Source organism: Ostrea edulis, chromosome 8 (genome assembly GCF_947568905.1).
Source record: "Ostrea edulis chromosome 8, xbOstEdul1.1, whole genome shotgun sequence".
Classification (NCBI taxonomy): domain Eukaryota; kingdom Metazoa; phylum Mollusca; class Bivalvia; order Ostreida; family Ostreidae; genus Ostrea; species Ostrea edulis.
This window is the reverse complement of record NC_079171.1, coordinates 6,274,551-6,300,334: the sequence shown is the minus strand read 5'-3', so window position 1 is coordinate 6,300,334 and position 25,784 is coordinate 6,274,551. Positions and strand designations below refer to the sequence as shown.

General features: G+C 34.7%; 1 protein-coding gene and 1 long non-coding RNA gene across 2 annotated transcripts; both read right to left on the bottom strand.

Annotated features, from left to right (window-relative positions):
- Nucleotides 1-3,706: 3,706 nt before the first annotated feature.
- On the bottom strand, nt 3,707-25,393 carry LOC130049868 (uncharacterized). Its single transcript, XM_056148053.1, has 7 exons — nt 25,289-25,393; nt 23,273-23,385; nt 23,035-23,124; nt 17,246-17,493; nt 13,994-14,058; nt 5,665-6,014; nt 3,707-5,023 (listed from the first exon to the last, which is right to left on the bottom strand). The coding sequence occupies exons 2-7, from the start codon at nt 23,335-23,337 to the stop codon at nt 4,189-4,191; spliced, it is 1,653 nt and encodes a 550-aa protein (XP_056004028.1). The 5' UTR covers nt 23,338-23,385; nt 25,289-25,393; the 3' UTR covers nt 3,707-4,188.
- On the bottom strand, nt 18,565-22,638 carry LOC130049869 (uncharacterized). Its single transcript, XR_008798199.1, has 2 exons — nt 19,841-22,638; nt 18,565-19,726 (listed from the first exon to the last, which is right to left on the bottom strand). It is a non-coding gene; the product is annotated as an uncharacterized LOC130049869 (long non-coding RNA).
- Nucleotides 25,394-25,784: the final 391 nt, after the last annotated feature.

The following is a 25,784-nucleotide window of genomic DNA, read 5'->3' as shown; positions in this document are numbered from 1 at the left end:
ATTTTAGAATCATATATTACAAAATAGACAAGATAAGCGCACACAATCTTTTTCATTTTCTAATTTTGCGCATATATAGTCATCATGGCTAATCGTCTTCTCAATGGCATAGAGGCAATTAAATATAATGTGATCTGCTGTCCTGATAGAAATTCTTTCCGGTTAAATGAACCACACCCTATCATATCATTTGAGGCAACATAAGCATCGAACATACACTGATGCTTCCGACTTGGCCCCCACCAAAATGACAATATGACACTTCCTTCAAAATCAATAAATAATATTAATTTTAAGAGAATTACCAAGATGAATATAGGCAAGCATATCAAAATCTTATGTCCCATCTAAAATGTATTACTTGTATTACTTGTTCTCCCCATGTCATCTACTACTACATGTAGCTGTAATATGTATTCCTTAAATTATATGTTTGAATGAAATCTTATTCAAACCCTCTTCTTACGGTAGGCAATAACTTACTTAAATACATGTATTCTTATCTAGATTTAGTTTCATCTAAACTCTAAGGTGATTATATGACCTCAATTAATCAACACATGGGTTAATTATAATATTCAAAACAGTGAGAATTGTTTTGCGGTATTTTATCACTTGAGGACTTATGCAACGTTTCTCAATAATATATATCAATTTTCACAAATATGCACTCTGTCTCGTTTCTACAAAAAAAAAAAATCTTGGGGTACGCCGTATTACCATGTCTGTTTTAGAGATAGCACACTGGTACTCAGTATTTTGATAGTTTCTAACATTTTTGCAATCAAAAGTTATGTATTACATCAGGTTGTATATATAAGGACAGTATAAATATATTTTAGCAAAGTGTGGATCAAATCCAGGACCCCTGTATTACAAGATAGGTTATCTAATCGCTAAGCTACCCAGGCCGGTAAAATTTGAATTTATTTCCGAAATCATACGATAGCTTTTTATATCAAGAAGATGGGAAAACAATCAATGTCAGAAATGTTGCTTGTATGTCCTTAATAAATACTTTTGTTTTGTTAGTGGCATGTGTAAAATGAAAACAAAATCAACCTGAACAAAAAAGGAAAAAAAATAGAGTAAATTCCCATGCATAACATGTATAGTCTAAGGTGTATCAGTATTGGTATTTCTACAATATTTCAATTCTGTTTAATTAATTGAATTTATTCATAGAATTGATAATTTTTTAAAGTATCATCAAAAGTAAAGAATAATTAATACGTGGATGTCGAATAATACTGAATAGTGTCCCCAGCTCAATTCACTTCTCATTTGAGTATCTGTACATGTATACCCCCCCCCCCCCCCGAACTAATACAAGTAGAAAAGATTAGAGATAAAATTCAATGTTATGACCCATTACTTTATTTCACGAAGGAGAGCTTATTCAATGTTTTGGCATGTATCAATGGGGGTGGGGGGTGGGGGGGGGGGGTATGCAATGGCTTAATCACAACAGGGCGTCTCTTTTCTTTTATGTAATATGTATAATAACGAAAGATCATGCATTTTTCAAATGAATAAATATCTATGATTTTTTTTAATGATTCTATTACTTCATTCTATTATAAAACAAATAATGATAACGATTGTGCATTTATTATCTCAATTCCATCCTAGTCATACGATCCCCAACAGAACATTAGGCCTAAGTAGATCTAAGTACTGTAATGTGTGACGCCACAGTCTACATTTTGACGTCATATCAATACAACTGAAGCATTGGCGAGTTGAAGGGTGAATATTTAGCACGCACGCACATCATATGTGCCATACTATTGGCATATCTAAAGAAATCCATAATTGTACACAATGTCTCTGAAAACATTTGACATCAAATGATTGTGATCAAGTTGATTAATTCTAGGTGTGTGAATGGATTTCAAAGTATATAGAATAATTACCTGTATTACTAGAACGCTGGCACTCGGAGATATGTCTCTCACACCTTCTTCTTTCGTGTGGGTGAGTGGAGAACATATTTTGAATGCCACATGTCTTCGTCTAAACTTCTGTCAGCAGGCAGTAAGACATTATCCCGCCATATTATATGTGTTTATATGTAAGTTTACTGCCTTATCACGTTGAAGAGTTTCAAAGGTGAATAACTCTTGGTTACAGAATGCATTTCCCCCCATAAATCATTCACCTCAAATTGTATGAAATAGGCAGATTCCCAAAAGTTTTAGTTTAGATTTATGAAGAACATAGATTAGTTGTTTTAAAAACTTGTGTCACTTTATTTGAGGTGGATGCGAACAAAAGTTATTAAGACATAAACATCATTGAATTTAAACACAATTTTACAGATTTGTTCAATTATAAAAAGCACTTAGGATTGTCCATTATTCATTTTTTTTTCTTAAATGACAAATTTGGGATCTGTTTTATAATATAATATGAAAATTAAAATTTTAAGACTATTCATAATCTTTTATATTCAACTTTCGTGCCAACACTACCAAATTCTAGAAAATGGCCAAACTTGATAAAATTGCACCTGTTTCCATAGCAACCATGATCACTATCTAATTTTTAAATATGTGTTCTTGAATATGTTATATAGATGTTTCATTCAGGTGAGTTTCGTGAAAATCGGTGACTATGCGTGCCGAATTTTTTTAAGTGGTTACAGGGAATGGCTCTTAACATCCCGAGTTGATTGTTGTGGTCATCTTGAATATAACATGACCTCACATTTTTCAATTCTGGAAGATTTTTTTATGTTGGGCATGCAATCTCTTAATGCTTTGTATTTTGTTGGCCTCAGACAGAGTCCTTTCTTTGTTGGGACTACTTCAGTTTGATTGGGAGGCATCCAGTATTGTCTAACATCTACACAAGAGTTGTCTTTTGTCACTTTCAAGAAGACATTGGCACCCACGTGAAACGAGTCGTCCTTTCTGGCTCTGTATGACACCTTTCCGTCGTCTTGAGTAAAGGCGGGACACACGCTCGATTACAACCCTGTCGTTAGATTTTTAACTGCATTGAGCTCAAACTCACTCCTTTCTCTGTTGGCTTTTCTTTCTCCCATTCGCTGATGTCTAATCTTAATTCATCTTCCCATTCAACAATTTGTACAAAACCTTCATTTTCGAGAGTCAATTTGCAGCGAGACATTGTGGTAGAGAGACTGAAGTATGATTATTTGGTATTTGAATATATCTTATTAACCTGTTTCGTGAATACATGATTCATGGAGGGGTGTGGTTATATTCCAGCTGCTTGCTAACACCGGTCAATGGTTTCTTAGGAACCACGATTAAGACATGTGTGTGGTATTTTCTACAAAATTCTTGTATGAACTTGTAATAAATGTCCCATTAACCTCCAGCGAGCCCACAACCAACTTTAAAAGGAAACGCGATGTTCTCATACTTTGAGGTTCCAATTTTATCTAAACATTGATGAAACCATCTCTGTTTCTTATCTCTTGTATCGTTGTATGGTGTGATTGTTTTTCTAACATCATGACAACGCCAGTAGTCCCATTGAGCTAGCATACAAACTATGGTTGGGTGATTTGGTTTTTTAAACATTTTGATGTGACCAGGGACGTCTCTGGTATTAAACGTAGCTGAATTTCTTCCCTGAAATTATTTCCGGTCACTATATATGTCGGCCCACTGATACTTGAGAGAAATTTGTTGAGAAAATCCATGAGATTTGACGGTAAAGCAATTGACCTGATGACAAATAAGGTATACATCTTTAACGTCTAACAAATCCCCGTATTGAAATCTCACGGACATTGCACACTCCGAGCTACTCTCCGTATCTTTCATAAATCGAAAATATCTTGTTTTTATCCTTAGAAGTTTTCTATCAATAATTCATTTATTATTCATAAACTGACCGATAATATTATTTTCATCTCTTGTCGATCTCTTTATCCGAATCAATAAGTCATCTATTATTCTTAACCACCTATTATATTGATTTTTTTCTCACTGACCAGCAGTAGTACTTATTGATTTTTATTTTTGCTCTTTGCTCTTTGATGTTTAATGTTGTCTAAAAACCCTCACTCTATACTACTGTAGGGCGTTTTTCATTGTATTTGATTTCTGAAAATTGACACTAAACGCCCCTTCATAATACATCAATGAAAATGGAAATAAAGGTTATCGATATCGTGCAGATATATTTATGGACAATTCCATCATTAACATATTAATATCGCTGAATTTTAATCTTCCCTCTCTTACTTTCCTCTTCAAACCTGGTGATTGCGTCATCAAGGTATATTGCTATCGAAGCATTGGCCGGAAAATCGTCATCGCTATCTCGAAATTTCAAATCGCCTCCAAATATCAATCCAAGTGCATGGAGATGTGTTCCTTTCTTAGTGAGTACAAGGGCACCACTGTCACCAGGTTCAGAAAAACTTCCCCCATCTCCTGTTGTAATCACCATTACCGTTTTACCAAACATGTTGAATTGCGGGATATCGATATCGCCGTGCGTTTCACCCGTTTTCCATCCTCGTTTGTAAACCCTTTGGAATTCTAGTTCGCTTTTGTGACCAGTATAAATAGAAATGTTTTCTGAAGTTAATATATTTTCAGCCATGCCCGACCTCATTTCGATAACAGCCATATCCAGGACATTGGCTTTTAGGGAGTCGCCGGTAGGTTTTGGTGGCCATATGCATTTACCTATTTCTTTGTCGCTGCCATCTAACTGTGTTCTTGCACTGCAGCCTTCACATATGACATGTGCAGACGTGATAGCCACATCCTTTTCTGCATTTTTAAGAATTGTCTTTGCAAACATCCCAATCGATCCTAATACACCTATATCCCCATTTTCTATCCGACAGCCAGCCCGCAAGGAATGTGGTCTGTAAATCGGTGTTTGGACTCTACAACATCGAAAAACCAAGGGTGAACAGGTTTTCTCTATGTCGCTTAGCTTTGCATCGAGTGATCTTGTCCGTGGCTGGTTGATATAGACGGTAAGACTTTCACTATCTGCTCTATATGCAATAACTCCGATTTCCAGAGCACTGAATGATAAACATACAATGATATGAAATGTGACAACAACGAACAGTGATCAATCTCAAAACTCCTATAAGCAATACAAAATAGAGAGTTGAGCAAACGAGGATCCCTGGATATACCAGAGGTTGGATCAGGTGCCTAGAAGGAGCAAGCATCCTCAGTCGAACGGTTAATGAAGTGAATAATTCTAATCTTACGATCATAGTATTGGTTTTATAGTTCTTTTTTTATAATTGAAGGTTTAGATTATGCATAATTTATCTATACTGGTTTTATGAACACTATTTTTCGGCTTCTTTCAGGGCCCAAAAATAGTAGTTTAGTTAACAACAAATCAAATTGTAGCGTTACTTGTCCTGTATACCCTCCCCCCTGATAATTGAATAATTAATGGTGAGTTTTCATGAAACAAATGACAAATAGAGAGCTTCCAACATTATTTCAAGTTAAGTTAGATGTCATGACGTTCGCAGATATTAACAAGAGGACCACGATATCAGTGGCGCATACTTACATGTCAGAAATATCACCGATTCCTCTGTTCAGTCATCAATATTTGAATATAAAGTTAATGATTCTGCTACAGGTGTAAATGATTTTGTAGCATTAATGGTGATATAATACCTTTTGGATATATAACTACCTCTTTAGTTTCCTTTTACAGTTTTCCGAGAGACGTCTTGGCTTCTTCCGTTCTTTTAGCTTCTTTTCAACATATGCCAGTTTTTTTCTGATTGGGTGTATTTCGCTTTCCTGTGGTAGGGCATCTATTGTTTTCCTTACGTCCTTAACATTTCTCTCCAAATCTTCGTACATCTTCTGATATACCCGTGACATTTGAGCTTTCCGAGTGATAATTTGATTTGGGGACACTTTCAGTTTGTTCTTCTCCAGAAACCTCTCTATTGACGTCGACCCTTTTTCAGCGCTTAAAAAGAATAGATGACTTCTCTCTACCGACCTTGACAAGTGCGCCATCAGTTCTCTTGAAAGCTATAATTGATTTAATATGTATTATTTTTTTAAGTAATCATTTAAAAAATTACATTAAAAACAGGATTATTTTGAATTATTTTTCATATCATTATTGTTTAAATCGCTAAATGGTGTAGTGTGAAAAACGGTTCTATTAGAAACATTTTACTATCTCAGCTAACGTAAAAAGAATTTAAATAAAATTAATCAAAATGTTCATTCTAAAATAATGATAATAAACTGATAAGGAATTCATTGAACAGCCTAGTTTGTCACGTACTATAGAGTTGTAATGACATGGAAATAGAAAGTAAATATAAGAAATAAATTTCATCTTTAAAAAAACAAAATACATGATCGCATGAACTGTAACGCTTCAAACAGGTATTTTTTTTTCAAGTAACACTAACACTTCGCGAAGTATGCTGACGTGAGGCGTGAAGATCTTTATTGATTTCGTAGAGCATTGAGGAAAGCTTTCCATCCAACTTTTCCTTAAATACATGTACTTCCATCAGGAAAGTAATTTTAAATTACATTGAATATCATTAAATTATTTCTAGAAGAACTAATCGTTTTTCTCATCAACAGCTTTAATTAGCATTTTTGAAATGGCGCATAATAACATATGTACGTCACATTGAAAATAACACCAACTCTGGCTGTGCGTTCAGGTAAAAGAAAACTACTATGCAAAATTAAATGATCACGTGCTATAGGAAAGGAACAATGGATAAAAGCTGTGACGAGACGTTCAGACAAATATGCTATATTGTGATGGAGGAGACGTTGAACGCTGGTTGTGTCATTGGGTCGATGAAATGCGACTCGGCTCCATTTGAATATCAAGTAAAAAGCTTAATCGCCTAGATCGCCTTCGTTGAACGCCATATTGCTCAGTTCAATTTCATTTATATCTTCAAGATTAAAAGTCGCATCGTGTTCCGTAATGTTATCGAACTCGTAAAGCAGACGATATATATCGGGAACTCGTCTATATATATATATATATTTCTTTGACCAGTCAGTGGCCTCTGTCATCAAGTTGATCATTTCCCATTTCATCAATAAGTGTGATGTTTCTTTAAATCAATTTTGTTTTTTATTCATACAATTATAATAATAATAATAATAAATTCTTTTATTTAGACAGGATAGCACAATTAGTACAAATGACTAGTTTACATTGTGGTCCTGTATAAAACATATTCAAAGACAGATAAATGAGAGAATAGAAAAATAGATAACGTAATATAAAATATATACATAAAATACACACACGATATCACTGGGAGGAAAATAAACATATACATCATATCTATATATCACTTATTTGAGAAATAATGCTGCAAATATGCTGATTTAAAAGATGTAATAGAACCACAGCTTCTGACAGTCTCGGGCAACTGATTCCATACAATTGTGGAGGATACCTTAAAAGACCGTTTATAATATTCAGTTCGAACTTTTGGTAAATATAAAATGCCACTATCGCTACGTCTTGTTGTTCTGGAACTAACTTGGCTGACAAAATTAAAAACGTTCATATATTCTGGTGTCATGTTATTAATAACCTTAAAAGCAAGCACTAGTTTTCTATATACAAAATAATCATGAACAGGCATCCATTTAAGAACACTAAAAATATCAGCTGTAGAAGTCTGAGTTACTTTCACCTTCAATATAATTCTGGCTGCCCTTTTCTGTAACTTAAAAAGTCTGTCAATAAAAACCCTGTTTTTGGCTGAGCACCAAACTGTGCAACAATAGTTAAAATGAGGAAATATACAATTGGTTGTGTTTATGTTTGACAGAAGTGAAAAATAAGAATATCAGTACAATTGATGGATGTTCCCCGAAATGCAGCTAACCAAGGAACTACTTCATATAACTATTGACAAGCACAATGATCGATAATTGTTAAAATATTGTTGAAATGAAATAAAGGTTTCTTTTCCATATATAATGTATATGTTGATTGACGTTGATCTTTAAATGATCCTTGAATGAGATTTGCCCAAAAGTTATTTCCCTATTACTTATCTGTGTGATAAGCGCAAAATAAATGTTCAAATAAAGCACTTTTCCGTATATAAGGTGTATATTTCAAAACGACCTGAAAGAGAGATCATTGTTGTTTTTTTAAATATGGTTGAAATGAATTATCTATGTTCTGGGTGATCTTGACCTTCACGAAATGACTCAGGGTGATATTTGTCTTAAAATCCTCTGCCTATCATTTATTTGGGTGATATACGATCAATGAAGAACTATTTACTTATAAAATGTATATGTTCTAAGTAATCTTGATGTTATCAAAATGACCTTGGAATATATGTGATCAATTATAATCAACTCCTGAAGCAATGTTAAAAAACTATTGAAACAAAGAACTTCCATGTTTTAAGTGGTCATGACCTTTCAAAACTGACCCTGAAAGACTGGTTCAAAGATACGTGTTTCAACGAACGTTTGGGATCATTTATATCAATTTGTCTTGCAATGATTAGGATATGTGAACTCGGACAGACGGTCTAACATGACAAAACGGCAACTATATTATCCCTCGAATGTTTTCGGGCACCATAAAAAACAAATACATTTCGTTAACAATTATTATTTTACAATTAGATCTAAAATAGAACGGAGAAGATGCATTCCAGAAAAACAGTAACCCCATGTGTTTAGTGCAGATGAACTGTGGACGTTTTTCATCCCCCCTTTCAAAGAAAAGGGGCATATTGCTTGCATTTTTCGGTCGGTATGTCGGTAGGTCAGTAGATCACATGCTGTCCGCTAAAAATCTTGAAACCTAGTCACTTAATTGTAAGTATACTTATTTCATTGGTTGGTTGTGTGTAGAAGAGGACCCTATTGATTTTCAAGTCAAATTTTAAAGGCCAGGGCTCAACGACTCTATTGATAGGATGATGCCGTCCGTTAAATGTCTTGAAAACCATTTCCTTGAAAAAACATTCAACTTCGTACACTGGTACATTATTTGGAGTTAATAACCCCTTTAGTCACACGGTCCCAGGTTAAGGGTTAAATTGGACATAAGATTTTCTCCACACAGTATCTTGAACATCCTTTGTTTGACAGCCATCACACTTTGTACACTGGTATATCTTACTGAGTAATATATAACTTACGATTGGTTTCTAGGTCACATCGTCAAAGGTCATGAGTTAAACTGAACATAGCAATAGATTGTTCATTTAAAATATTGTGAACCCTATCCTTGATAAACATTAAACTTGGTTAATTCTACGGAATAGATTATCACTATTGATTGATTATACGTCATTTGGTCAAAGATCAAGGACCAAAATGGACACAGGACATAGGAAAATACTGCCCACATAATATCTTTAAAATCATTGCTTAACAAATATCAAACGTGGTACATGAAAGGTGAAGATAACGAACAGTGACCAATCCTCTAAGCTATACAGAATATATAGTTGGGCAAACATGGATCATTGCACACACCAGAGGTGAGATCAGACAAACACGGGTCTCTGGACACACCAGAGGTGGGATCAGGTACCCAGGAAGAGTAAACATCCCCCGTATGAGGGATATATTACCTCGATAAGTTTTCGGTTCACGCAGTCAAAGATCAATCTGGATAGTAATATATCATCGCTTATACTTCAGGAATCATTTGCTTAATCAAACCAAACTCGGTATACTGGTACATCTTGGGTAGTAGATTACCCCTATTGATTTTAGATCATATGGTGATTCCACTCTGGACATAGGAAGGTAATACCTGCTCAATATCTTGGAATTGCTTTAGCACTACTATCAATCAAATGATACATATGTAAAGCCCTTTTCAATTTTGCACCACGAGGGGTAAAACAGTGCTTGTTTACTTAGACATCAAACCAACCATCATCTAATCTTCATCGTTGCTAACTTAAAATATATAGTGGTTCTGATTACACTTCGCAGTTTATAACAACGTAATGTGCTTCATAACCCATCAACACCTATTTTGCTAAAATCAATATCATTTAGTTTTATTTCTGGTTAGGTACATAGTTAATTTTATCCCTCCGTAGTTCAGTCTGTTTGTCACAAAATGTGTATACCATTTGCTTCTTTGCTATTTGCAGATGCGTGTTTGATACCGATTGTTAAGCCGTTTTTATCACACGCATTTTAACTGCGGATAGCTCCTCTTACCTGACCAGGATATAGGGCTCACGGTGTGTGTGAACGGTCGCCAGGGGATGCTTACTCCTCCTAGGCACCTGATCCCACCTCTGTTGTGTCCAGGGGTCCGTGTTTGCCCAACTTTATATTTTGTATTGCTTGTAGGAGTTATGCCATTGGTCACTGTTCGTCATCTTCACCTCCCATTGGCGGTTTAAAATGACAGGAACAATGTCTTCTATATTACTTGTTGCATAGCGTTGAAATTTCGTACAATATTCCATAGCATGTTGTTCACATTCTTCTACCCAGAACGTTAGACTGTTCTTGGCACACTTATTTTGACTACGGATAACTCTGTTTACCTGAACAAGATATAGGGCTCACGACGGGTGTGACCGATCAAAAAGGGATGTTTACTCCTCCTAGGCAAATAGTATCACCTCTGGTATCCAGGTGTCCATGTTTGCCCAACTCTATATTTTGTATTGCTTATAGGGATTATGAGATTGATCACTGTTCGTTATCTTCACTTTTGAATATTTTACCCTGGTCTTATATTTCCTACAATTCAAATGTAAGAGTATGTTCTCTGGCCTACTGATCTCATATATCACTGTTCGTTATCTTCACTTTGCATTTAACCATCGAGTTTGTATCTCTGCTGGTGGACAGTCTGTCCCCGAGGATACTTGTCGCTCGATATATGTTCCTTCATGAATATACACAATAACGAAACAATACTGGCTGACACGTCGCCCAGTATAAAAATGTGTCACTCTGTGGAGTCTATAAGGGACACAGGCTCCTACAGATCGGTTGGTGTCCCTCGGATTATCCTTCAAGATATCAAAGATTTGTCGTATGTACAATCGATTGTCAGCTTTGGTACAGAAACAAAAATTCTTATACCAAAATTAAAGAGACTGTTATGTTCCTTTAACAGATATATTTGATAATTCCTTTTCAGACCTCATGTGTTCAACCTCAAAATGTTCTGCAAAAAATTGCAAAACTTGTGATATACTGATCACTAAAAATTCATTTAGTAGTAATTTAACTGGACGTAGTTTCTGTACCAAAACGTTTGATAATCTGACTTGTAAATCTTCTAACGTTGTCTACGCCATTGAGTGTAACCTGTGTGGCTTAATTTATGTGGGAGAAACCAAGGGTTCACTTAATAAAAGAATATCGGGACACAGATTTCAAATTAATAATGGTGGTAACCAACTTCTTTACAAGCATTTTAATGCACCGGACCACTCCATCTTGTCCATGAGGGTAAGGATTTTAGAAAAAAATTACCATCACACAAACAATCCTACATTAAGCACCCCCTTTCGTAGACAACGAGAAGATCACTGGATCAGGACCCTAGACACTGCATTTCCATATGGATGCAATGATAATGTATATGCTGTGGGAAATTTGACTAGTCCACAAGGAAATGACGTTAATGTGATGGGACTCTTTCCCAATATCCAAAGACGAAAACGCAGTCACGGACATCGTTCATATAAAAGACCAAGTATAAATGATGTCAGATGAAGTTCTGTCGCCAATTAAAAGACCGAGGTTCTCTGTATCTCTATTATGAGTTATGTCGAAGATTATGCCAGACGATGGGCTAAATATGAAAAAGAAAAACTTGATACACTGTCAGAATGGGTTAAAAGCATAAGAGGGATATTAAAATCCCGCATTAGATACATGGAAACAAAAGTACGTACCATCTATCCTTCTCTGTTTAGTAAACCAGAAGTGATAGAAGAATTAGATAGGTTACATGAGGAATATGTTTTGGTTCCAGCTGACAAAGCTAGTAACAACATTGTCTTTGTTTGTAAGGTTCATTATTACAACTGTATTTTAAACGAACTTGGCATTAATTCCACTTTTGGTAATCATACTTATACTCCAACTGCCCTTTCAAAAGACGAAATTCTTCAAAACCATGCTTCAGTTTTAGACACATTTAATATTCCATTCAATGGGTCGAATGAATATGAGTTACCGTACCTATACTGGATTCCTAAACTACATAAAAACTCTTACAAACAAAGATACATTGCTGCATCTAGTAAGTGCTCTACCAAGCCCCTATCTTTGCTCCTCACGAAAATGTTAACAGCTGTGAAGGAGAAACTTCAAACTTACTGTGCGACTACATATGCCAGAAGTGGTGTTAATCAAATGTGGATTCTAAAAAATTCTAAAGAACTTTTAGTAAACTTGAAATCATAGAATTTTTCCCAAATCAATAGCATTAAAACCTATGACTTTTCAACACTATACAGGACCATTCCTCACGATAAATTAAAGACTAGACTTTTTGACATCATAGATAGTTGCTTCGTCAACAAAAACGGAAAACGGAAATATTCATATCTAGTGATCAGTCATTCAAAAACTTATTTTGTTAAACACCACTCTGATTCCACGCACAAGTACTCTGAAGTTGAAATAAAAAATATGCTAGAGTTCCTCATTGACAATATCTTCGTGGTCTTTGGTGATCAGGTCTTCCAACAGTCTGTTGGAATTCCCATGGGCACGAATTTTGCTCCTTTGTTAGCTGACCTGTTTTTATATTCATATGAAGTAGAATTTATTCAAAAACTTCTACGTGAGAAGAAAAAATCTCTCGCTGTGACCTTCAATTCGACTTTTAGATATATCGATGCCGTTTTGTCTATTAACAATGATAGCTTTCATTCATATGTCGATTTGATATATCCCTGTGAGCTCGAAATAAAGGACACCACAGAGTCGTCCACTTCTGCTTCATACTTAGATATTTTATTGAAAGTAGACATTAACGGCAAACTGACAACTCAACTGTATGACAAACGGAATGATTTCAGCTTCTCCATCGTCAACTTCCCACATTTATGTAGCAATATTCCATTATCATCTGCATATGGTGTTTATATATCTCAACTGATTCGATATGCAAGAGCTTGTTCTGGGTATAGTCAGTTTTTAAATCGAGGTAAGCTACTGACAAACAAGTTGATGGTACAGGGATTTCAACAGTCTCAATTGAAGTCAGCATTTCGCAAATTCTATGGTCGGTATAACGATTTAGTTCTTCAATACAACTTCGCATTGGGTCAAATGCTGTCTGACGTGTTTCATACCGATTGTTAAGCCGTTCTTGGCACACTGATTTGACTGCGGATAACTCCGTTTACCTGATCAGGATATGGGGCTCACGGGGGTGTGACCGGTCAACAGGGGATGCTTACTCCTCCTAGGCAGCTGATCCCACCTCTGGTGTGTCCAGGGGTCCGTGTTTGCCCAACAATCAATTTTGTATTGCTTGTAGGAGTTATGAGATTGATCACTGTTCGTTATCTTCACTTTGCATATATCAATGCCATTAGTCACATCGGTGTATTTTCTCCATCTTTTTCCTCTATGCACAAAATGCAGTTCATAATCTCCATGTTCCTGTTAATTCTTTTTCCTTACATTAACAGGGGATGCTTACTCCTCCTAGGCAGCTGATCCCACCTCTGGTGTGTCCAGGAGTCCGTGTTTGCCCAACTATCTATTTTGTATTGCTTGTAGGAGTTATGAGATTGATCACTGTTCGTTATCTTCACCTTGCATTAAGGGGAAGTGTTGTAATTTAAAGCACTTAAAGCTTGGGGAGCATTGGATACATTAGTAGAAACACATTATATTTTAAATAAAGCGTTAATGAATTGCAATTTACGTAGCAAGCTATATATGATTGATAGAAAAAAAGCATATTGTTTTGCATGTAAAAACTGAGAGTAAATAGTATCTTATTATACTAAGAAATGTTCACTGTAAATTAGTACCTCATACGTTTCTAGATTTTCTTCTACATAACACATTACAACTGTATTCTTCGGAACAGCTCCATCTACAAAGAATATATATTTCTTAAAGAGAAAACAATTGGCATGTATGTACGCTTTGGTTACAAGTATTAACTGAACGTAGACTACTAATCGATAAGTTGGGGTCACGGAGCTGCATGCTGACGTATTACATGTATATACCTATTAGTACGCCGGTTATACATGCTGGATTTGACGAAGAGTCTATCGGAGAAGGGGCTATAGATTGTAAATGTCAGGATATCTTAGGAGCGGGGCAAATACCCGTCCAATTTTAAAAATCTACAACCGCACGTGTAAAAATAGATCAATAGATATATAGTGATGTAGAGCAGGGCTGTCTTCACTAAAATTGTAAATGTCATGGTCACCATGGTTCTGACTGATTGATTGTATCTTGTTTTACGTCTCTCTCGGTATTTTTTTTCTTCACTCATATAGAGATGTCACCAAGACCGGTCAAGGGTTTCAAATTCAGATATTTGCTTGGCGCTTACGGTCTTTCAACATCAAGGTTCCTTAGCGTGTCACACCTAATGTGACACGGGAAATCCGTTTTTAAGGTAATCTCCGAGAAGCCGTAACATTCACACCTAATGTCGAGCGTTTGGCGATGGAATTGCCACTACCTGTTTTAACGAGTTTGGTCTGTCCCGGCGGGGATCCGAACCCGGCATTCGCGTGCGAGGCGAACACTTTAACCTCTAGACCTCTTGACCACCATGGCAGTTTTAGAGCTTTCGACTCCATGTCGGGACCCTACTTGTATATAGTATCTATATTCAAAATATTCAAATATGTTTAATATTTTGATGCTCAATTGAAAATAAATGGATATTTATAATGAGCACGTAGCGCTTTAACAAAGTTATAAAATTATATGACCCCAAGGACAAGGGTTATGGTGTCAGAGTGGGATAAAAGTGGTCAATAGTTAAATGTGTTAACAATTGAACATTTTGAATTTCCAATTCAAATCTACTATTGCTATTATTTTAAAATGTCGGTTGAAGTATCTTTGGGAGAAGGCATAGCGGCAGTTTAATTGTAAATCTTAAAACTCCTGCCCCCTGTGGTCTTCATTGTCAAAATAAGCCTATTGCTAAACAATATATATATAATTGTACATATATAAGAAAAATTAATATATAGTGATGTACAACAGGATTGCCTCTACTCAAATGTAAACATTTTGATACCCATGGTAATAGTTCTGACTTTACGGCGGGAAAATTTTTGGTATATATTTTTTAAAAAATTGCTCTTTGGAATTATCAGATAGATTGCTGTTATTGTGTAAATATATAAATATTATATTCTTTAATGTTATTGATGTTAAATTAAAACTCATTCCGAGCACAAGTATTCTGACATTGAAATAAGAAATCTGCTGGAATTCCTCATTGACAATATATCGTGGTCTTTTGTGATTAGGTCTTCCGGGAGTCTCTTGGAATTACCATGTGGACAAATTGTGATCATTTGTTAGCTGACCGGTTTCTATATTCTTTTGAAGCAAAGTTTGTCCATAACCTTATATGCAAGATGAAGAAAACGAACAGTTATCAATCTCATAATTCCTATAAGCAATAAAAAATAGATAGTTGGGCAAACACGTACCCCTGGACACACCAGAGGTGGGATCATGTGCCTAGGAGGAATAAGCATCCCCTGTTGACCGGTCACACCCGCCGTGAGCCCTATATCCTGATCAGGTAAACGGAGTTATCCACAGTCAAAATCAGTGTGCCAAGAACGGCTTAACAATCGGTATGAAACACGTCAGACAGCATTTGACTCATTGCGAGATTGTAATGACGAAGTAGATCGTTATAGCGACCATATAATTTGTCAGTAGCTTACCTCGATTTATATGAGAAGGAAAAAAGCATCTTCCTGTGGCCTTCAGTTTGACATTTACATTCATATGTCGATTCGACACATCCCTTTGAGCTCGACATCAAAGACACCATATATTCGTCCACTTCTGCTTCATACTTATATATTTTATTGAAAGTAGATATTATCAGCAAACCAACAACCCATCTTTATCACAAACGGGATGTTTTCAGCTTCTCCATCATCAAGTTCCCGTATTTATGTGGCAATATTCCTTTATTACCTACATATGATGTTTATATATCTCAACTAATTCGATACACAAGAGCTTGTTCTGCATATGGTTAATTTCTAAATCGAGGCAAGCTACTGGCAAATAAGTTGATGGTAGACCACATGTTGTTCGCTAAAAATCTAAGGCACTATTTATTTGATTGTAAGTATATTTATATCAGTGTCTGTTTATGAGTAGGAGGTCTCAGCAGTCTCGTTTAAAATCAGCATTTTGCAAATTATTTGGTCGTCATAACGGTCTAGTTTGACACTACAACCTTATATTGGGTTAAATGCTTTCTGACGTATTTCAGACCAATTGTATTGTACTTGGTACACTGATTTTGACTACGAATAACTCTGTTTACCTGATCAAGATACAGGGCTCACGGCGGATGTGACCTGTCAACAGTGAATACTTACTCCTCCGCTGCACTTGATACCACCTCTAGTGTGCCCAAGTGTCCCTGTATGCCCAACACTATCTCTTTTGTATTGCTTATAGAAGTTGACCACTGTTCGTTATCTTCAGCTTTCGTATTTGGAAGCAGTAGGTCACCTTCATCATATTTTTAAATTCCATAATCCTAGGTGGGAATGGTTTTGGTTCCAGGTAAGACGTCTTTAAGTGTTTGATATAGTATTAAAACTAATGTAATATTTAGGAAAACAGAAAATGTTGTACCAACATTGTGAATTTTGCAACCTCGGGTCATTCACTGTAGAATGGAATCAAATTAGTAATATCTTGTTAAAGTTACACATACATGTACAATGGATAAGCTCTTTCGGGGGCATTGGAGTTTTCAGAATACTGTTGGCAAATATCAACATTTAGCTTTAATATGCGGAACAGTATTTTCAAAATAGATTCCACATCCCTTGTTATCTTATTTTCCCGTTGATTAATTTGATATGCATTATTTTGGTATGTTTACTATCTTACAGTATAGATGCAGTATAAATGGAAATGTTTGCATTATTATGATATTGCTTATTTGTGGAGACAGGAGGTTATCTTACAATTGCATACATTTTAAAGTATGGGTGTTATCATTATGCAAACACTTTAAATGATTTAAGACAAGCAAAACTAACCTTTTTGATATTCTACACATAATGGTTGCGACCCAAACTGTCTCTCACAGATATCTCCTGCAGAAATGCCTGAGTGATGAATTAGCAACAATTCTTTTCCATATTCAAGTTGACAATCCAGATCACCGGAATCTAAAATGCACTGTAGTCTTGTAGACACGAAACGATGACAGTTTAGCTCCACGGGTCCAAAGTCGAAGGAAACAAAGGTTTGCTTTGTTTTGGGGAACTTTTCATATCTCCCTCTTCTATAAAAAAAATATGTCACTGTTGTACTAAAGCAACACACCGTGCATCTTGATGAGGGACGATACTTTAGTTATAAATATATACCACCACCATCAGGCAATTAAACAATACCTACAATTTTGTACAATTTACAGTTAAATTTCCACAAATTAAAATTTAAAATTATTTTCAGGAAATTTCACTTATCAGAGGATAAAAGAGAAATGTTTGCTATAATAAGCAGTTTTTTTTTCTATTTCTTGACTTTTTTCTCTAGGAAATAACAGACGACCAAATTTAACACTTCAGCAAGTCATATTTCTATGTCTAAAACTGTTTAAACTGAGTGTAATGGAAAGTGTTTGTGAATTTTAGACAAACTTATTGTTTTACATAGAATTTCGTTGTTTAACAAACTCACATGACCTATTGCAATTGATCAGTGTCCTCCATGCGTGATCCAATGAGCATTTTAACTTCTTGATAACTACCATTACAATGCTATTCAAATTTAGTATTAAGTATATTTTAAACACGAGTGCCATTTACGGTATATTCCTTATTTTACGCGAGTATAGGTTATCTCGAAATTACTAATGGATGACAAATAGCGAGAAAATAAAATCGCGAGTGCTCTATTGATAAAGTCTTTTTGTATATATTTTAGCTTTATATAAAAATCAAAGCGATAATTTTTTTCGCGAGCGATGTTTTTTTTCGCGAAATGACGCGATAATAAATTTCTTGCGTATATTTAGAAAGCTATAGTATTGTAAAATTTAAGATCCCTGAACCCATGAGTCTTAGTGGCGGAGCAAAAATTAACCAATCTTTAAAAAACATATCTGCAATCGCAAATATATAAAAAAAAAAACCACATTAAATGTATAATGATGTTGAGTTTGGTTCTTGGGTAAAGGTACTGCCAAATTATGTACATGTATACTGCTTATGTGTAAACTATTTGAATAACATTTTAAGGTAGCTATTGATAGCTAGCCCTAAAAAAAACACTCATTGATTTTTTTTTCAATTTTATTTATTATAGTATTTGAACTTTATCCTAAAACATATCGAAAAAATTCTGCTCATAAAATTTCTGATTTTATTTCATTTTTGCAATAAGTCAAGTAGTATCTAAAATATTGGATAGAACAAAAATATACCAAATGAGGTTTAATCTGAAACTATGTCAGATTTTGTAACCCTACCCCCTCCCTTCCAGAAATGAATTTTAAGAGATACAGTCAGCAGAGATAAACTATTGACCTTAAAAGATTAAGCATTCCCAAAATACCACTTTGAGCATTCAACATCACAATACTAGAAGTTTTTATGAGCCATTTGAGAATTATCTATAGTGTGTGCTATTGCAGTTGACCTTTTTGCACTCATAATGATTGCCTAAATATTTAGTTATTTTTCATACAATTTCTTGTAATAACTGGACCCAATGTATTACCTATACACATTTTTTTTTATAGAAATTGATATCACTATACAGTATAATACACCAAATATGTTTAAATAACCATTCCTTATTTTAATAAATAATTAATATCAATGGAAAGAGACCCGTGGACTGCCCATGAATTGCAAAGTCCATCTGAGCCATTTTGCCCTCACAGATACATGTATATCTTTCTTAAGTTTAAACTTCCTAATTGTAGTTTCACAATATATCGGATAACTGAGAATGCATGTACATGTATATTGCATTAACTAACTGTAATTTTCCCCTGGTGAAGGTTTATGTTCACTGTGTGTATAAGGGAAGGGGGATGAATTAGTTCAATTATGAAACTTTTCTAAAAAAAAAAAAATTGATGTACATTAATGTATCAATGATATATTTTTCAACTAAATTTTGAATTACAAGGAAAATTCAAACACATTGATTGAAGTTATAAAATTGGTATTATAGATATCATGTGCACGTTTTTTCCAATATATCTCAGAAAGAATAATCAGCAGTGACCTTTCCTTTACATCTATGCAATAGTATTGTCTTTCAAAAGGCATGTACATGTAATACACGAGTAAATGTACTTGTTTTCCACAAAATTCACAATTTAGTTTAAAGTATGTTGTACAACATCCACTGCTCTGAGCTCATAGGTGAATTAATGTTTTTCATCCCAGTCCCAAATGTTGCAGTAATTCTTTAATCTTCGGAACTTGATCAAACATTTCTAAATTTGTGGAGTTGTGGGAGGTCCAGTGGATATGTCACCATCACTGTAAATGGAGTACCTGTTCAAGAGATAGATAAATATATTTAAATATAGCAAAAAAGATGAATATCTGATATACTCATATATGTCTTTACAAATGTTGTCTGATATTTATCTCAAGAAAATATAGTACCTCTCTTTCTATTAAACTCGTTCACTCGAAACCCACTTCAATCGGCACTGGTCCTATTTAACATCCCTTGGTCTTCAGACTTATGCCTAAAAAAACAGATCATCATAATTGATATTTGCACAGTTAGGTCTATATTATACCACTGAGTAATTAGACTGTGTCAGACAGTGTGAATTTTAAGATTGTGTCTCAACACATATTCAGTGCAAATTTAAATACTGATGTTTCAAAATTTTAAATTGCAATATGAGATGACATATATGTTTTCATAAACTGCCATAGACTCATCATATCTGTTTTATTTACAATATGTGGGTCAAGAGAAGGACATGCGGGTAGTATACATATCTTACTTATACATACAATGCATACATTTGCCTATGAGAGGGCATGTGCAGACTTGTGATTAATTTACATTATTTTCAAAAAGGTTTTTGCCAACCTACATGTTTGTGTGAAACATGAAACCTCAGGTTTGATATATTTCTTAGGTCACTGAAATTTCAAAGTAATAGTATATGTATACTATAGTCAAGGGAATTATAATTCAACACATGCCCCCCTTCCATTTTCTATCCGGTTCCCCCATACCCCTAGATAGTAGATCTATACAGATATTTGTTTTTCGTCACTTTTATACATGTAGTTCAAGGTATGTTATTTTCGTAACGGTCATTTTCATAACGATATTTTCTTAATAAAAGAGTTGTGAGAGTCCATGTTTACAAATGTGGTATACATTTACATGACATCCATTTACAATTACATGCACAGGTGGGAGTTGCATTTTAAGCACACATGGAATACATATATACATACAAAATAATACATCTACTGTATGCCATATGTTTAAACTTACAGATGTTATTATAAATCGCGTTGTGAATAGCAGAGGAAATGTGAGTTGAATACAAATTGATGGCAATTTTCTCACTCATCAAAGGAAACTATGATTTCATTGTCCAAGTTTAATGCATCCACCAAATTCCTCTTCTTGCTAGAAACTTTGTTTAGCTCGCAATGACTGTATAAACAGTATTTAATCTCGCAGCATGCAGCACTCGGACATTACGATGCATCAATCCATAGCACATCTATATACATGGGTTCTTGGTTAGTTTCACATTTCGTTTGGCAAAATGTTTCATACAGATGAAATATTTGATCTACCATTTTTGCAGACATTGACGTATACTTACATGTATGTGGTATGTGCTGATTTTCTCTTGGCGAGTTAGTCACAGCAACAACACTCTTTTGGAACCCCTTTTTGTTTTTCGACTATTCTATGACGGAGTAAGAAATTCCGGAAAATAAATTCACGTGAAAATACACAATTTTTACTGATCACATGGTTGCTATCCGTCGCTACCTTATTACTATTGGTACTAAGATTATGCTGAAAATGTTATAGTTGTAGTTGTTGAATACAGGATCAGACTACGTAGATCAGATTAAGGAAAACATACAAAATACCTAATGTATTGGTGGTTTTCAAGGAAATTTAAGATAATTGTCATTAAAACTTGGCAAGACTACACATGCCAACCACAACGGTACAATTATTTACTTACAATTGGAAAACAGTTTGTGTTTTCTAAGTCTTGGTGTGAAAAAGTATAAAATGTGTCCATCATTTATTAGAAGTCGGCCGACAGGGAAGACTTAATCCTCCTAGGTACCTGATCCTACCTCTGGTTATATCTTGGACCCCGTATTTGCTCAACTATTTATTTTGTATTGCTTATAGGAGTTATGAGATTGAATAATGTACCTTATCTTCACCCTTTATACAAATAGCAATACGTGATGTCTTGCAAAACTTCAAAATCAATTCAAAATAAGATTAACCACTTGACTTACACAGGAATTAGGCAAGTCATATTGACAATTACCAGGAAGTTTAATTTTTATAGACAGGAACTAATTTTCAAACCATATATTTCCTTAAATTGTTTGTATTATGGTTGTATTATGAAAAAAAGAACACGGACATAAACCCATGTATAGCGTTTTAAATAAACAAATGGTGAAGCCAGTTGTTGACAAAATGGGACAAATATTTCAACATCATAGAAAAACAGGTAATGGAAAATAAAATATGGTATCCGTTTGTCAAGCACACAAAATATTAAACAACAATGGTTTCGATTAAGAATTAATCAGTATATTCTGAATACAAATGATTGTATGTTTAAAACTAGCAAATTGAACTCAAATTTGTGTGATTTATGTTATGAGATTGATCACTGTTCGATATATTCACCTTCCATGTAAAAACGAGAAGAAACAATTTGTCACCTATTATGGGATAACCCTATTGTCTAACGATTGCTTGGGGAGTTCATTAATTTTTGTGATTCAAAAATGTCATTTTGAAATTGAATGTCACTCATATTTGGACAATTAAACAAAAGTGAATCAACCAAAACACTGTATGTGTGTGTTTTCTATTGTAATTACATTGTACGTGTGTATTTAATCTTGTCATTACATTGTACGTGTGTATTTAATCTTGTCATTACATTGTACGTGTGTATTTAATCTTGTCATTACAGTGTACGTGTGTGTTTAATCTTGTCATTACATTGTACGTGTGTGTTCAATCTTGTCATTATATTGTACGTGTGTTTGATATTGTCATTACATTGTTCTGGGTATAGTCAGTTTTTAAATTGAGGTAAGCTACTGACAAACAAGTTGATGGTACAGGGATTTCAACAGTCTCGATTGAAGTCAGCATTTCGCAAATTCTATGGTCGTTATAACGATCTAGTTCGTCAATACAACCTCGCATTGGGTCAAATGCTGTCTGACGTGTTTCATACCGATTGCTAAGCTGTTCTTGACACACTGATTTTGACTGCGGATAACTCCGTTTACCTGATCAGGATATGGGGCTCACGGCGGGTGTGACCGGTCAACAGGGGATGCTTACTCCTCCTAGGCACCTGATCCCACCTCTGGTGTGTCCAGGGGTCCGTGTTTGCCCAACTATCTTATTTGTATTGCGTGTAGGAGTTATGAGATTGATCACTGTTCGTTATCTTCACCTTGCATTGTATGTGTGTCTTTGATATTTTCATCACATTGTATGTGTGTAGAGCATGTGTCTTTAATATTGTCATTACATTGAATGTGTTTCTTTATAATTGTCATTAAATTGAATGTGTTTGGAACATGTATGGACATACTTATTGGGTTTCATCTCCTCAGTCATGCGTTTCCTCTTCATTGCAACATTTGCATCCTTTATTTCGAGCTTGCTTTCCAATCTTTTTAATCTTAAAAATAAAGACGCCATTAAATAAAATGTTTGAACATCTGTTTGTTTTATACTAGTTTTAGAACCATGCACAATGAAGGCATCATTGCCCATTTTTTTTACACAATACATTAATTCGAGTAGTAATATCACTTCATGATACTCACTTTACCCCGTTACTTCCCAATCTTCTTACAGTAATTGTTCCCTCAGATAAGAAATTCATCGCCATAGTAATGTCTTAAGAGCGTTTTACAGATAGGAGGAAATTTTCTTTGCTCTAGAAAAAGAAAAAATACTAATTTTATACCAGTATCTGGCTGATTACGTTAGAGAGAGAGAGAGAGAGAGAGAGAGAGAGAGAGAGAGAGAGAGAGAGAGAGGATACACGATAACTGAATATTACGGACATGTGCAAACAGCTCAATTGAGCTGTTTTATCGGAATTAATATTTTAAAGCTATAACATTGCAAACAAAGCACTACTAAATGATTGCGTAAAAATAGTATTCATACATGATCGCTGATAATCTAAATTCATAATCACACCAGATAATACAATACTTTTAATTACACTAAGATTGGTTTATCAGAATAAATGCAGAACCTATACTAAGATTATCTAAGAATACACTATTATAAAAGCATACATATTGCATATTATAACGTGAATCTGGTTATTTTTGCTGTCGATTAATTTTAGCGTTTCTGCGAGTCAGATGGATTTGCTAAAATATTTTTTTCGCAAAAATAATGTTTCACACGTTTTTGAATATGATTTTACATAAATTCACAGAAAGAAGAAACACAAAAAATAAATATATAAGATTCTTACTCAAATTTGCAAAATAAATGGACCAAAAAAATATCCAGATTTATTCATTTTTTTTCCTGACCACGGGATCTGAGTGGTAGAGCATTTGCCATGAGTTCGATCCCTGCCATGACTGTACCAAACCTAAGACATTAAAATAGGGAGGTATTGATCCTTTACCAACCACTCGGCTTTTAGAATTGAGAAGGCTTGGTATTTCAGATATGAACTCATTAGGGGATTTAGAGCCCCCTCCCCTTTCTCCTTTTCGTCACAAGGCATTACTGACAAGTATAGATGATAGGCAGAAAACATTCAAACCCTCAATCGAACACATTAAAATAAGAAATAACGCGAGTAAAACAGATTTGGCACACATAATGGCTGAGTATTTTGTCAAATACTTGATTTTACATGCCCCCTTCGCATATCCTGGACCCGTAGCTGTTCATTATTTAATACGAGAATATATATATATATATCATGCAGGACTAGAGGCCTATCCCCACGTATCCCACGTGGTTAGCTTGTATATTTTCTAGGATTACAGCGTTGCTAACGTAGATTTTAGCGTTGCTAAAGTAGATTTCTACGTATCCATATGAGTGAAATATTCCCTAGGAGAAAGTTAAAAATGCACAAGCAATCAACTAACGCATATATATAAGGGTAAAGCTTAATTTACTATGAAAAAAATCAGTTTCCTGAATTGTTTTATTTTCAATATGCAAAACGATGTACACAATTCTTATTCTGCGATCAGACTTTTAACAAATGAATCACTGTTCGTTATTTTCGCCTTTTCGATTTAATGTTGAATAAAGAAGTTTTCAATATCATAACGGAAAAGTCTCAAATACAACATGATATAGCGTTTTCTATCCGTATTTTTGACGGCATACATGAAAAGTATGTCATATTTTTCTCGCAATAGATTATACCAGGTATCAAAGTGGTCTTGATTTATAGAATTCATCACAAAATGATAGATGTGGAAAATCGGCCATAAATTTAGAGCCCATCCACATACCACAGCTATTGAATGCTCATATTCAGAGCTACAGTAGTGGATGGTCTGTAACGTGGCAACGTTTGTCATGACACTGCTCCTCCGGTTTTAAACTTATATCTAAAAGACCCATGATTCTCAATTTTAAAGTTTAAATTCATAGCGTTCGGAGAAAGATCATTCACTACCTCTATTTACGACTTAGGTTTGATCATGGCAGTCATGGTACAAATCGGAACTCGAACAAACGACATCCAATTGCGAGTAAAAAAATCTACCACTGCACTAATGGGCGCCGTAGTAACGTGTCGCTTCGGAGAAATAAAAGACATCAATAAAATAACAAGCTAGTTTTCTTACCTAATGTTATGTAATATAAACTGTTGACTTCAAATTTTCCTATACTAGTCGTTATATTCTTCTGTGTAGATTTCTACCTCTTTAACATGCGAATGATATTACGAGTCCGTGTCATCGTACATATATACTGAATATAAAGTGGGATATCATTGGTTATCTAGACAAGGAGAGGGTTAATATGCCTGTGATTTATCTTGAAAGCGATATACATCATCAGCTTTATTACACGTCCCTTTAATAAAACGTTTTCGGTCCGACCTACCCGCTTGATTTACATATTTTCTGTGTTAAAGCTGACATGAATTAATAAATGCGTACACCTTTCTCATCTTATCCGACATATTTCTCTCAGGTAGTCCTACTGTTTATGACCTCTGGGAACAATAGAATAATGATTTAGATCATTTCTGATATTATATTTGGAAATGTTAAACGTTTTTGGACAAAAGGACACAGCTACTAAAAATTCAAAGTTAAAAAAAATATAAGAGATGTT

What these genes read in the sequence shown, in the direction of transcription:
- LOC130049868 (XM_056148053.1), bottom strand. Translation starts at nt 23,337, where the DNA reads ATGGCGATGAATTTCTTATCTGAGGGAACAATTACTGTAAGAAGATTG. An exon ending in TTGGGAAGTAACGGGGTAAA is followed by an intron (nt 23,125 to 23,272) that starts GTGAGTATCATG and finishes TTTATTTTTAAG; the next exon opens with ATTAAAAAGATTGGAAAGCA. An exon ending in TGTAAAAGGAAACTAAAGAG is followed by an intron (nt 5,024 to 5,664) that starts GTAGTTATATAT and finishes TTTATCATTCAG; the next exon opens with TGCTCTGGAAATCGGAGTTA.